Below are 13,944 nucleotides of genomic sequence, written 5' to 3'. Positions count from 1 at the left end.
CAGAGTGGGGTGGTCCAGGACTCAGCCCCTGGGCTTATGAAAACTGTCATGTTGGACTGATTTGGATGAAATAAGCTGCAGTTATTTTACAGATAATAGGAGTCTCAAAGAATGAAGAAAATTGAAAGCAGGCTTAAAAGAAGAGTCTGGGTCACATGGGCAGTATTTTACTTGGGTTGAGTTTTCAGTCCTCCTCTCTGTGCTAAGCAAAGGGGGGGAATGCATGTTCCACTCAGCTTCTGTTGAGTGCTTTGTCTCTGTTTGCTTGTCCTCTGCCTCAATTTGCTGCTTCTCTGAGAGGTGTGTGCTTTGTGAAGGGGTAATCCTGCAGCCATAGTAGAGACTTAAGGAGTGATGCTGTAATAAAAGGTAAAAATTAGGTTAAGAGCTCATATGAAAGCAGCCACAGTGCTTAAAGCAACTACTGCTGTCCAGCTTCAGAATCAATGTCCCCGGGCACTTCTGCTTTCTTATTAACCTCCCTCCTCCTCACTACATGTGACTGTATTTAGGGAAGGGATAGCTGCCTTTAATTCTGGACTCAGTTCCCTTCCTGTCAGACAGGGAAGGAAGAGGCTGCAGTTACTATCTATAGGTGTAAGCAGCCCTCTCCTGCCTACGGGGTTTTAAAGTTTGCCAGCAATAAGCTAACGCAAGTTGATTTTACTGTTTTTCTTGTGTTTTTATTATTTTATTTATTTTGTCTTTATTATTCTGTTTAAATGAGTTAAAAATATCCTTTTGGCCTAACCATTGACGTGCTGGGTAAAAGCATCTTCTCATCCTGAGTTACGGTTTTCTGTTTGTCACTGGAGAACACGCTCCTTTGCAGTAGCACTACCATAGATAAAAGCCTGGGATGACAGCAGCCTGAAGTGTGGCCTAAAGCCACACAATCTACTTGTGATTTAGTCTTTAGTGCAGCCTAAATGCATAAAACATACACTATGTGGAGAAAAAGTGTTGTTGCCATTGTACAAACAGACATTTAGATATCTCAGGTGATGCAGCAAATCTGGGAGAAAACTAAACATGGAACTAAAGTCCCCTGATCTGCCAGTGCCAGGCTCTCACTTTGTACACAGAATCCTCCCTGCAACAGGGAAAGTTAGGCTGTGCAGCATTTATGAATTTATTTGCTTGGGGATTTGAGGCATTATGTTTTGGTCTTGCCTAGATTTACAATTTGCAGAGCCTCCTTTTAAAAATAATTAAGACGTTACAGTTATTTACTTGAATAAAATATTTTCAACTGTTTGCAGGCTCGGAAACTTCTTCGGGAGCTGAAGCATCAGAAGCGTTGTAATGAGGCTGCCACAATAATTGCAGCTTATTGGCATGGTACCCAGGTAAGAAAATGTGCATACAATTGTCTCTACATAGAATGAAGGAGGCCCTTCAGGATAAAGTTATCTGGGAATGTTTTCAGTGGCTTTAAACTACTGATTTTTAGATGTCTCTTTGCTGCTAACATTTTTTAGCTGGTGCAGTCTGGGAAGCTGGGACACGCTTTCTTATTTGCTGTTTGTAGTGAGTGGTTTCTTTCTTTCTTTCTTGCACTGTTGGGAACTTGCAGTAACCTTTTCTTTCCTAAGCTTTTCTATATCCCATTTTCAAATGCATCACAGGCGCGAAGGGAACTGAGACGACTGAAGGAGGAGGCTAGAAATAAACATGCTATTGCTGTTATTTGGGCTTACTGGCTTGGATATAAGGTACTTCATGCACCTATCACATGCCCCCTCCCCTCCCCTTCATTACCCAACAACATCAACATTTAATCAGTAGTAAATAGTGAGAATTAATGACTAATACAGTTGACTTTAAAATAATAGAGCATGATCATTGGTTCCTCCCGTTTCCATTCATGCCACACTTGATAAACCTGAAAACATTCTGTATGACAGTTTTTTTTGTAGAGTAGGAAATTCTTTGCATGGCAGCCAAGTAGTGATTTGCACTAACAAGCCATTGGACTAGATTAAAAATGACTAGACTCCAGTATTCTCAAATTAGGAAATGCATTTAACTACATGTAAATGTGCAAAGCATGGGTTGCAGGGGGAAAGGAGGTTGGGGTTTTTTGGTGTGTTTCCCACCCCCTAACAAGTGCTTTCAGTGACACTGTATGAGTGATGCAACTGAGATTTCCACCAGGCTGTGTATTCTGCATCCTGGGCAATGTCTGTTTACAAGTTCAAAACAACACTATTAAGTTTTACTAAATTTTAGTTTTAATTGGTTTAATTGATTATCTGGCTGTGATTTGAACCAGTGAAAAAATTTCAGTAAGTACAAGTAAAGCATGGTTTTATGACCTGATCTTTTAGCAGAAAATTATGTTAGTTTGCAATTCTAAACTTAGAGCCCTAGAAAAATCCCAGGAATTCTAGCATCAGCTGTCTGTTTTCAGAAGCAAAGTCCCACTGAAAGAGTCTTGCTAATCCCCAGCCTGCAGTTGTGGGTTATGTGAACATTTGAAATGCTGTTCACTAGAGTTCAAAAATGTTGGTTTCAATTAAGAAATTCGTAACTTAGTTGAAACACACATTCAGTAAATACATTGTTTAAAACATCTTGCAGTTATTCAGGTTGGAGGTGTGTGGGGGGGTTATTATCAGAACATCTTGCCAACTAGATGGAGAAACGTGCTCAAAGTACATTTGGAATATAATGCTGAGTTTGACCTTTGCTGTTTTGTTATAAATCTATTAGATTTCTAATTAAGCACAGCCCTGGGAATCTAAACAAACAGACAGAATTCCCCGTGTACTTGAGAGATTTTGCATCTTTTCAATTCTAGTTTGATATTTAGGTAGCTAAGTAATTTGACAGTCACACCATGTCCTCTGTGTTTGTTTAAATGCAATACATTGATGATTTTATTTTTAACCAGAGTTCCTTTCTCTCCAAGACTTAGTAATGCAGAAGTGGTATTTACTTTCCTAGGTTTAAAATATTCTTTGGAATTAAAAAGGACACATCCAGAAAGTAATGCCATAAATGCAATAGTGTTAACTGTGTTAGAGCTCCTCATTTAAATACTTAGTAGATTTAGATGTTTCTTAACATGTTTAGTAGTTATTTTTATCAATTGGCTCACAGATGTTTTCTGAAAAATTGCCTCCTTATTCCTTAAATAGAAATAATCTAAATATAAATTAAGATTAGAAAAAGAATTACAGTATCTGATAAAAGATAAAACTTGTTACTGGTGTGATATTTTATCTTTTCCCAAGGGAATATTTAAAACAAAAGTTTTGGGGAGTTATCTTCAGAGATGGCTTGCTTCACTGAAGAACAAACAAACAAAAACCCCACAAAACCCCCAAGCTATAGGCTTCAAGTACTCAGTTTCCTTCCTTTTCACAAGACAGATACTTTGTTTTACAGAGTTCTTGTTGCTTGTCCTTGCTTTGGCTCCAAGCAGATGACTGAAAATATATTCAGTCTCTCAAAGAGCCTACCTCTGCAAATGCAAATTAACCTTTCCAGCTACATCAGAAAAGCGTAACTGGCACAAGCTGGAGCTGCTGCTGCACAAGTCTGTCTGACAACACGTAACCTGACAACTACAGCTGCTGATCCTATAGTTCTGGAACTCTGTTTTACTTGACTTTTTTTCATCAGATATCTGAATAACAAATGTACAGGTGTCACCTAAAGTGTGAGATTCTCTTAAGCTGCCTACACGTGCTTTTGTGTTTAGAACACTTTGCAAATCGCTTTCCTAAAATGGCAGTGATTGCTGAAATGTAGGTGGGTGCCTGTCTCTGGGTACATGAGGGAGGCACTGAGTTTGAGGGCTTGATGCCTTCAGTCCATAAAGACAGACATAATTTACCAGGCTGCCCAATTTTTAAAGTGCATAAAGATTAAATAACCCCCAGAATAAAAGCCCTCAATACAGTGCCAGTGCTTCACAATTACATATATAGTTTCAGAGCTGATTCTGTTCTGCCCAGGCACTTGCCAGTAGTGACTAGATCGAGGGGGTTTTACTAAGTCTTGAATTTCATACACATCATTTTGATCATGCTCCTGCAGGCAAAGTTCTCCATTAGAATCAAGTTACAAGATACTTGCCACAGATTGCAAAGTCTGCATGGAAGAAAAGGTGGAAACACTGATATCAAATAATGGGGCAGACAAAATTATCACCTGTACATGCCACTCAAGCAGCAGTGGAGGCTTTTTTGACCTCCTCTGTGGCTTCACACCAATTCACACCGACACCTTGGGTATTAAAGGTTAAATGCTGTTCTTCTGTCTTTCTGTACCTTGATTGTAAGTTGGCTGTTCTATGTGGGAGAAGCCTTTTCCTGGTCGTTGTGCTACCTGCATCGGGCTGTCTCTTTTGTTCACTATCTAAACCTTTTAGGCTCGAAGGGAATTGAAACGCTTGAAGGAGGAGGCTAGGCGTAAGCATGCTGTTGCAGTCATTTGGGCTTACTGGCTTGGACTGAAGGTACTTTCTCCAACACTCCCATCTGTCAACATGAACTCAATAAAGCGTGGCATCTCACTAACCCTTCATAAACAAGCAGTTTTGTGGGCTTTACTGGTAGGGCTGATTTTTACACAGAATTACATTGCTGAACTTTGTCATGGACTCTACTGAAAAATTCGTAAGCTGAAAATGCCTCATTTACAGCAATATTTAGGCATCAGTGGTTTTTGTCATATCAGGAAATTCAGTTTTCAAGTGGAAGACAAATGCCAGATTAAAGGGACCCTGCTATTCTTGTTGACTTAAAACCTGACCAACGTTGGCAAAGATCCTATCCAGAAAGATTACAAGGATGTATTTTCTTACGTGACCTCTGCTTGTCTGAATGGGAAGTGGGGTGGAGCTGTTTGACTTTTGCTGCTGCTCATGGTGGACCCCTGGACCCCAGTGTCAAGAGCATGGTGTAAAGCTGACGATCCTGTCCTGTCACTTCCATCAAGCCCTTTTAGAGCATGGCATTGCATGCAGCTGCCTGTGGCTGGTGGCAGCTGTGAATTCCCACAAAACCTGAGATGTGCAAGAGTCTTTTGTTTTCTTTTTGTTTTGCTTTCAAGGACTGGTTGGCGAAAGAAAACACATTTGTAACCTGGAAAAATGTCATTCTGCTCTGCAAATAGACTATGAAAATGGCATCTTGAGATGTTTCAGGTCTGTGCTCAAATGATTTACTTAACACAGCTTCCAGACATGCAGATGCAGTCCCGAAGAACTGCGGAAACCTGAATCAGTTTTCTTTGGCTAGGTGTCACTTGTGCTGACAGGGATGTTGTAGGCTACAGAAGTAAAAAAAGGAAAATATTTGCTTCATGATGCAGCATAAATCCCAGCTCTCATGTTCTCATTCTTATTAACAATGATAAAATGGAACAAATAGTTACAAAAGATAAAATTAAGCATAATCTATGTATATAAGAAATCCATTACAATACGATGGAAACCAGAGCTGGAAATACAAAGGAGCCATTTTAAGAAGTCGTTCTGCAGATCAGAATCACACTTTAGGTACTACTGCCAAAGTGGGTCTGTTTTAATGATTTTAAAACAAGAATATGTCCCTCCTGAGAACTCAGAGGCTGTTTTATATCAAACAGCGGCATTTAAATGAAAACTGATGAATCCAAACCCTTTAAGGCACATTACAGCAGGGATATGTTTCTGCCTGCCTGTGGTGTGGTTTTCCATGTCTTTTTAAAATAGTGTAAGGGCCACTTCTGTCTCACCTGAAAGAGAATTTTTTTTTCTGAATAAGAACATAGTCTGTGATTCCAATCAATCACTGCTACCACAGGCAATTCTCGTTTGTCTGAGGGCAAAGCATTTTCACCCAATTCATGCGGAGGTGAAGATTTAAAGTTGATACAAGTGATCAAGATTAAACCATTGATTCTTGAGTCTTTTTTAATTGTACAAGAAGTAGATTTTAATAGCATTTCTGGTACTTTCCAGACTTAGGCTTTTCTGGAATGGCTTGCGTTTCTCAGTGCTTGCTTTGCAGCTTCCCTGCAGCGCCAATAGGATGCGTGGGTGAATATTAGTCCCTTTGTTCCAAATTAATTTGCACACCTTGCATCTCACAAAGAGTGATACAAAGCAACATCATTAAGAGAGTCTAGGAGAACATGGTGAGATTTGGGAAGATTGTGGTTGGAGTGGTTTTGAGTGTGTTAATTTCTATCCCTGAATAATAAATAAAGAATGTACACTAATCATGGAGCACTAAGCCTTACAGAAAATCAGTGAATGAGAACTCTAATGGTTTTTCTTATCAAGTGAGGAGGACAAATTTATGTGCTGTATTTGCATAGAATGAAGACAGTTGAATGTTGTCTGTTTTGTTCTCTCTTAATATGTAATTAAGCAAAGCCCACTTATCTGTGGGATTTTTAAAATCCCGGAATGGTGACAGATCCTTGCTTTCAAAATACTGGCTTATTTTAACATGCATTACACTCAGTATGGGGCAGAAGGTGTGCCAGGATAAGCCAAGCAAACTTGTCTTTGTAAGTTGATGTAGGTTTTTTCCTCTATGGGTTTTCCCTTTATGTTCTGGTTACAGTGAATTCAGCAGCACATAGCGAGTTAGCTAAAACCACTAAATTTGCTCTGGGGTAAATTATGCAAAGCCACGATATTTTCCCTGGGTTTTGCTCAAAACTTTTAACAGGTGTGTTGCAGGCTGTGCCAAAGTTTGAAAAAGCTTGGGGATGTTTCAGTTAACTTGATGGGAGCCTGGGCTTCACAAAAACTGCAAGGCAATTGTGCTCTCTCTCAAGTTGGGTTTTCTGGGGACTAAGGGTGTGGGAGTTTGGGAAATTAGGCACTATGCCAGTTAGCACTGAGAGAAATGCCAGGGGCAAAACAAGTACTCTGAAACTTGCATTTACAAGTGTGTATAAAAAATCACTATCACTTTCAGAAATGGTCCTCAACGATCACTTTATTTATTTTAAATAAGTGTTAGGAGCAAATCTCAAGTTTGCTGACGTTAAACAACCTTTGTCTCTTCTCTGCTCTTACCAAACACCAAAAACTTACCTTTGTTTTGGAATGAAGACTGCTTGTGTGAAAAGACATGCATAAGTCCACTCTGAAAAACAAAAATATCACTTTTTAGTTATAGGAAACTCTGTGTATGAAGAATCTTAAAGGAGAAAAATTAGAAGCAGTTCATCAGTTAACTATGTAATAAATATCAGTTCAGTGTTGCTTCAGACACAATATCATACATATTGCTGATGATTATGGCACGTTTTCCAGTCCAATTTTATGCAAAAACCTATGAAAATGTTTTAATGCTGTGAGTTCAACAGTATTTTAATATCTTGCATTTTCAGATCAAAGCATTACAAATTCTTTGTCAAGTTTGCAAATTACTGTACTCAGGTCATCTGAGGTAACTTTCTGACCTCTTTGTCCATGGTCTGTTTCATATCTTTTGAACATATCCAGTTAGTGTTCCTATTTCAAGGGACACTTTGCATGTTTGTATGCTTTTTCAGTGTTTTCTGCCATAGAGCTTTATAAAAGAGCACCTGTGGAAACGAATTCATTTGTTATATTCACTTTGAGGGTTTGTTTAACTTTTCAGGTCCGTAGAGAGTACAGGAAATTCTTCAGAGCCAATGCTGGAAGAAAAATTTATGAATTTACCCTTCAGAGACTTGTATGTATTTTATCCATACAAAGCACATATATATTGTCTGTGTTTTAAATTTTTGTTTTCTATCAAAAGTAACAGCTGTACCATGGCCTTGATGGTCTAAGTAAAGAAATGGCCGTGCTAAGCATACAGAAAAATGACAACTTAAATATTCTGATGTTGTAAAGAAAGAACAGGAATAGTGTTTTGGAACGGCGCTAACTAAGCATTTGCCACACCTGTATGATATCTAAATCTGCATTTCTCAGTAGACCTGGCTTTTTAAGTCTATATTCAGGTTTACTGAAACAGAGAGTTGCAGTTTGGTACCTGTGCTTTTAATCACAGAGCATCTGTTTTTCCTTGCTTATTTCAATAACTCCGGTATTTGAACGTTAATAGAACATCTTGCTTCAATTTTAACACAGATGCAAAAATACTTCCTGGAAATGAAGAACAAGATGCCTTCTTTATCACCAATAGATAAAAACTGGCCAGTGAGACCTTACCTTTTCTTGGATTCAACTCACAAGGAACTAAAGAGGATTTTCCATTTGTGGAGGGTAGGACGCATTCTGGTTGAGTTTGTACAGAACTTCATCACATGATTTTCATTAGTTTTGTTCACGAAGAGCCTATTTTTAGGATGCATTTCTTCCCGTTCCAGCCAGGATTTTTTTATTTCTTTGGAAGAAGTGTGTCTTTTGATCATTGTCTTTGGCCTGCAACGAGTATAACTATCCTGCCTACTCCTTTCTGGGGCTAGGGAGAGAGGATTGCTTCCTGCCACCAGCTTTTAACTTAATAGTAAAGCAGCGTGCCTCTTGCCTGCTAATTGGTAGCTTGTCCTACTTGTGTCCATGGCCAGGACTGGGGCACTGGAAGAACAGGGTGGAATTTTTTACTAAAAACTGTGGTTAGCTGAGATTTGTTTTGGATCTTCAGATGGAGAGAACGACGTGAAGCTGTGTAAGTGCTGATGAGACGTTTTACTGATCTTCTGGGCTCTGTTTTCTGTGAATTCTCAAGGAACATTTTTCTTTGTGAGCCTGCAAAATTAATCTCTCAGCTGTGTTTTGTTCTTTCTCTCTACTTACATAAACTTCCACAACTGTGGAATTACATGTTTCCGTGAACCCTTTCAGTGCCGTCCTCCAATGAACTGGTGTCTGATAGATGAAGCTCAGGTGCAAATGCAATGTGATTAAATGAGATGGTTTAGATACTGTTTTTGGTGTAATTCAGAAATATCAAGAATGGGGGAGGAGAACACCTCTGCTGTTTGTTACTGTGCTATAGTGGCATGTAAGATGGAGCTGAGTCACTTCAGAAGCATAGAAAGAATGTGCATCTTGAGCAATAGGCAAACATTAGGCTGTGGTGCTGCTGCTTCAAATCAGATTTGGAAAGATAAATTTTTTTTGTTTGTTTAATATGTCATGTTTTTGTAGTGTAAAAAATACAGAGACCAGTTCACAGATCAGCAGAAGCTTATATATGAAGAAAAACTGGAAGCCAGTGAACTTTTCAAGGACAAGAAGGCTTTATATCCAGCCAGGTAATGACTTGTTCTGCTTTGGGAAACCAAGCAAGATTTTGTCTGAAGCTGGAAAGTGCATTTTTTGACAATGTCTCTCCATCATTTTACTTTACAGTCCTGGCAGTTGACCTCAGTTTGCTTCTCATTTAGATGTTGCAGTACCACTAATCCTGTGGTACTGAGCACTTCTGTCCAAAAGCTGTGATATTTTGTTGTTCTAACCCCCATGACCTGTTCACATCATAGAAGTTTAGAGAACTTGTAGAAGGGAATAACTCTCACCCTTTCCCCTAGTTTCCATCAGGCTGGTTCCTGCAATCAGTAAATGCAGAGTGAGACGAAAGGCTGTAAGTGACACTGTCACTTCCAGAGGAGGTGTGCCAGGGAGCACAAGCTTAGTACATTCATCATCATGCAACAAGATTTATATCTTCTTGAAAGGTTATTTACAAAACAAGTGCTTAGATTTTCATTTGAATTTAGGTATTTTTTTAATTGGAGGTTTTATAAATTGTGAAATCTGCAAATAAGGATTTTTTCCTCAGATTATTGAGTTCTTAAAAACTGATACATTCTTGTCATTGCTATCTGCAGAGCTAACATTACTCAAGAAAGTGCAGTAGTATCAGATTTTACTTAAGGAATGCACTTTTTTTTTTTTGCATGCAATAAAACAAAACAGAGATCTGATGCCCTTGAAAGAAGTGGAATTAAACTTTTTAAGTGAATATGAGCTTAGAAATGTTGTTTTTCTCGAAAACAAAGGTCTTCTCCATCACAGTAGAGTTTTCCTCTGAAAGCCCTGGTTTGAACTGAGCAGGAACAAGGCACTGTAAAGCAATAAGTTATGTTCAGCATAGGGAGGAACAGGAATTGGCAAGAATTTATGAGGCCAGTTTTATGCATGGACAAGCTCTGCTTTGTTCATTGTGTGTTTTATTGGTTTTGGTTTGTTTCACTTTTTCTTGAGACATTTCCTTTTTTCATGTAACGGGCTCAGTATATGTTTTTCTTTTTTCCCTTCAGTAGATCACTTATTTAATGGCTGTATGTGTTATCTTGTGGTTTGTTCCTTATTTGCTTTGGGATGTCTTTTTATGAGCATAGAGCTCCTTGGGAAGGAAAGGATTTTATTTGTCTCCCTGGTTTGCCATTTTTAACACCAAGACTGAACAATGAAATATTCTAAAGTAAAATATATATATCTGAGGTACTTTTATCCAAGGCATTCTTGAGTGCTGATATTCTGTTGTTAGTCACAATCATTTGATTAGGGAAAAAGTCTTTAGGCAGTCAGTTTTGGTGACTAAGGTTTCATAATGCTAATTAATAAAACAAAAAACCCCCAAAGCTCCAAAATAGTAGAAAGCTAGAATGCTTTCCCCACCCTGCACTCATTTGGAAACATTTCCATCTCTTTCTGTCTTGTATTCAGAGCTGATTAGCTCCTGTTGGGTTTTTTTAATTTGCCTAAGGGAGCAGGAAATTACTGTATACAAGTTCTGATTAGTTAGTGTGATAATGATTCATAGGATGTAGCTAATTTTCTGTGTATAATATAATTATTTAAGAACGGAGAGGGACTTCTTGTGAGTACTAAAACACCAGCATCCTTCCTTTTCTCTCCCACCTCCCTGTGTGCAGAGGTGCAGTTACAAAGGTAGTATTATTCCACATAATACATTGGTTCCTCCTGGGCTCCAGCTTTGTCAAAGCTTTGCATTTAGTACTTTTGCTGTAATTTAATTAAAGTGATTAGTTAAAGTGACTTCCAAACAAAGCAAGCAGCAACTGTATTTACCAATTCTTAACTAATAGCAGAGCTCTCTCTGTCCACCCTGAGGTGGATCAAGATGGGGTAACAAGTCTTGATGAAGAGCTGTCCCATGTTTACCAAACAACAGCACATCTTGAAGGCCAGCTCTTGTCTGTCACTCTGAAATACTGTGAAAGTGCAGGGCTGTCAGCCCTACTGAAGCTTTATTTCCTCTGTTTTCAGAGACTGTTATTGAGTGCTTTTAAATAAAAACTATTTGCATATGCAAGGACGTACTTGTGTCTAATATCTACAGCAATATGGCCAATTTAACTGGAAAATATATCCAGAGCAAGGAAAAATGAAATCCTATTACTGTCTTTGGAGACAGATTTCTCTTTATTCACCATCATTGTGCTGTTAATATACGTAAGATTCTGTGTCTAATACACATACTGTTTCTTACCTCTCCTCCTCCGTTCTTCCTTCCCCTGGGATAATGTGCTGGGGGCTATATCCATACTACTCTGAAGCAATTCCCAAGTTATTTTCATATGTACTGATGTAGTATGCTGGCACTGCACAGATTGATGCCAACACCACTGTAGTGAGTGAGCAGTGGTACCCACCTGAAGAGCTTCAGGGCAGAGCTCAGGGCACTGCAGGGTGGAGGACAATTGTGCTGCATAAACCAACACCATGTTAAGAGCCCCATTTGCATTAAATTATGTATTGTTCTAATTATTCTGTTAGACCACAGCAAATTATTTTGTGCTGCTGTTGTTAAAAAGCAGGTGGAAAACGTGAATAGAGGTTTCTGGGTTGATCAGGGTATTATTTTGCTAAAAATAAAGCAGCAAATGACTTTACCTGGCAGAGGGTGTGTCAAAACTTAAGGAAGCTACTGGCAAGGTAGAATCATTGAAAATGCTATTTGGTGCATCTCCTGGCTCCACAAAGCCTGAGGCAAAATGTGAGTGTTTCAGTGGCTTTACTTTTTCCCTGTGATTCATATTTAACTCATGTTTCTCTTTTTGCTGGGCAGTGTTGGGCAGCCATTCCAAGGGGCTTACTTGGAAATCAGCAAGAACCCCAAGTACAAAAAGCTTAAAGATGCTGTGGATGAAAAGATCATTATTGCAGAAGTTGTGAATAAGATCAATAGAGCTAATGGGAAGGTAAGAATATGGCATTGCTTCATCCAGAAGAGTAGATAATTTTTTTTATAAGTAAACTGAGAGGGAGACTTTGTTGCTGTCACGTAAGAGTCTGAGGATTAAAAAAATTCAAGGGCAAGACTGGAAATGTTGGATCTATATAAACTGCTGGTTTTAAGCACCTATTTTAAATTTGCATAAAGATTACAAAAATCATGTTTAGATTTGTAGTTTTCAGCAACTTTTCCAAACAAAAATGGCATCTCATCAACTGGCACCAGTCTGTTGTTTCACAACCAAATGGAATCTCTGTACAAAACTTAAATGTTCTACATGCCAACTGGAGAAAATAAGTATTTAGAGAATCTTGTTTGAGTATTTAGAAAACATAACCTTTAAAGGTTCACACTGTCATTCAAACTCCTGATTATCATATTTTGTTATCTTTTAAAATTGTGAGTGGCATACTCTGCTAGCTTTGCCTGTCTTCTGATTGATATCAAAAGCTTTTTGGAATGAAGAAGCAAGTTTCTTGTATAATTTGAGTAAAGCTGTTAAATACGCTGAGTACTTTCTTATTCTGCCAACACAGAGCTTGTTTTGCATTTAAATTATACTTATTAAAGCAGGAAGTATTATCTTCCCTTAGTACATGTAATTGTTTTCACCATACCTGTCTAAATATTAGTAGATCTCAGCTTCTCAGATGTAGATGACATTTATGCATTTGTAGGAGTGAAATGAGGTTGCCTGTTGTTGATGCCAAGTTAATTTTCCAGTTTAGGATAAACTAATGAAATTAAGACAATATCTTTCCTGTATTTGCATAGACTGCAGCTCTCAAGATTGCAAGAAAAGAAAAGAATAATAATGAGCTGCGCTTCTATATGCTTAAGACAGCTACTTCTTAATTATTATAGTTAAGGTTTTATTATTTAAAAATTTACAGGAGAAAAAGCTGTATATTGATTTAGTTATTTCTTTCTCATTATTTTCTAAGATGAATTTAAGAACACACTTTCATGTTTCCAAAATATTTGTCTTTTGAAAATATGAATGTGTATCCTCCTAAAGAGTAATTCCAATAGATAAAGGCAGAGCAGAACACTGAAAAGACCTATGTGATTTCTGTTGTTCCGCAGCACAGTTTTGGTGAATAACAGTAAATAGTGAGGCTTAGTCCTGAATTAGCTATCACTGAAAATGTACGTTTGTTTTCCTGGGGATTGACAGAGCATGAGAAATGAGGTTATCTTGATTTTGCATAGTTTCTGAGTTTCAGTTTCGGAGTTTTGTAACTGTAATCTTGTAATTAAAGGAACTGTTGATATCTAAGCTTATGTGCCAAAATGAGCTAAGCTTCTCAATCTACAATTAGACACATAAATTTGCCCTGATTCTAATGGATGTGCAGCTTTTACTGAACATCAAATGTTTATGTTTACTAATGTGGGCCAAGCTTATTAAGTCTATGAACTGCTTGTGGTCTTAGTAGGTGCTCCATAAAGGTACATAATGGTTTGCATGTTTGTATTTTCACAGGCTACATCCAGGATTTTCTTATTAACCAAAAATAATGTTCTTCTTGCGGATCAAAAATCTGGGAATATCAAGTCAGAGGTTCCACTGGGAGATGTTACCAAAGTGTCCATGAGCTCCCAAAATGATGGGTTCTTTGCAGTGCATCTCAAGGAGGTTGGTTACAACTTTGTAATACATTTGTATGACTGTTTTACGTGCAGTGATAAAAAATTGATTAATAATTATCTTGTAGCATTAAACCAGTGGTTAGTCTGTAGTTTTATAAATGTATTGACCTTTGCCACATTTGTAAAAACTTTT

At 38.0% G+C, this 13,944-nt stretch overlaps 1 protein-coding gene across 8 annotated transcripts in view; it reads left to right on the top strand.

Moving 5' to 3' along the window:
• The window catches only part of MYO1B (myosin IB), a 112,414-nt gene that overhangs the window by 94,078 nt on the left and 4,392 nt on the right, over window positions 1-13,944 (top strand). For 5 of the 8 annotated variants that reach the window (XM_051623215.1, XM_051623218.1, XM_051623216.1 and 2 more), the window contains exons 22-29: window positions 1,263-1,349; window positions 1,629-1,715; window positions 4,382-4,468; window positions 7,599-7,673; window positions 8,078-8,212; window positions 9,101-9,207; window positions 11,991-12,123; window positions 13,645-13,797. In XM_051623215.1, coding sequence (XP_051479175.1) covers window positions 1,263-1,349; window positions 1,629-1,715; window positions 4,382-4,468; window positions 7,599-7,673; window positions 8,078-8,212; window positions 9,101-9,207; window positions 11,991-12,123; window positions 13,645-13,797 — 864 coding nt within the window. The remainder of the gene's footprint in view (window positions 1-1,262; window positions 1,350-1,628; window positions 1,716-4,381; window positions 4,469-7,598; window positions 7,674-8,077; window positions 8,213-9,100; window positions 9,208-11,990; window positions 12,124-13,644; window positions 13,798-13,944) is intronic. The other 3 variants (XM_051623219.1, XM_051623220.1, XM_051623221.1) reach the window with 3 other exon arrangements.

The sequence above is a fragment of the Apus apus genome, chromosome 6 (genome assembly GCF_020740795.1).
Source record: "Apus apus isolate bApuApu2 chromosome 6, bApuApu2.pri.cur, whole genome shotgun sequence".
Taxonomy (NCBI): domain Eukaryota; kingdom Metazoa; phylum Chordata; class Aves; order Apodiformes; family Apodidae; genus Apus; species Apus apus.
This window is presented reverse-complemented; position numbering and strand designations above follow the sequence as displayed.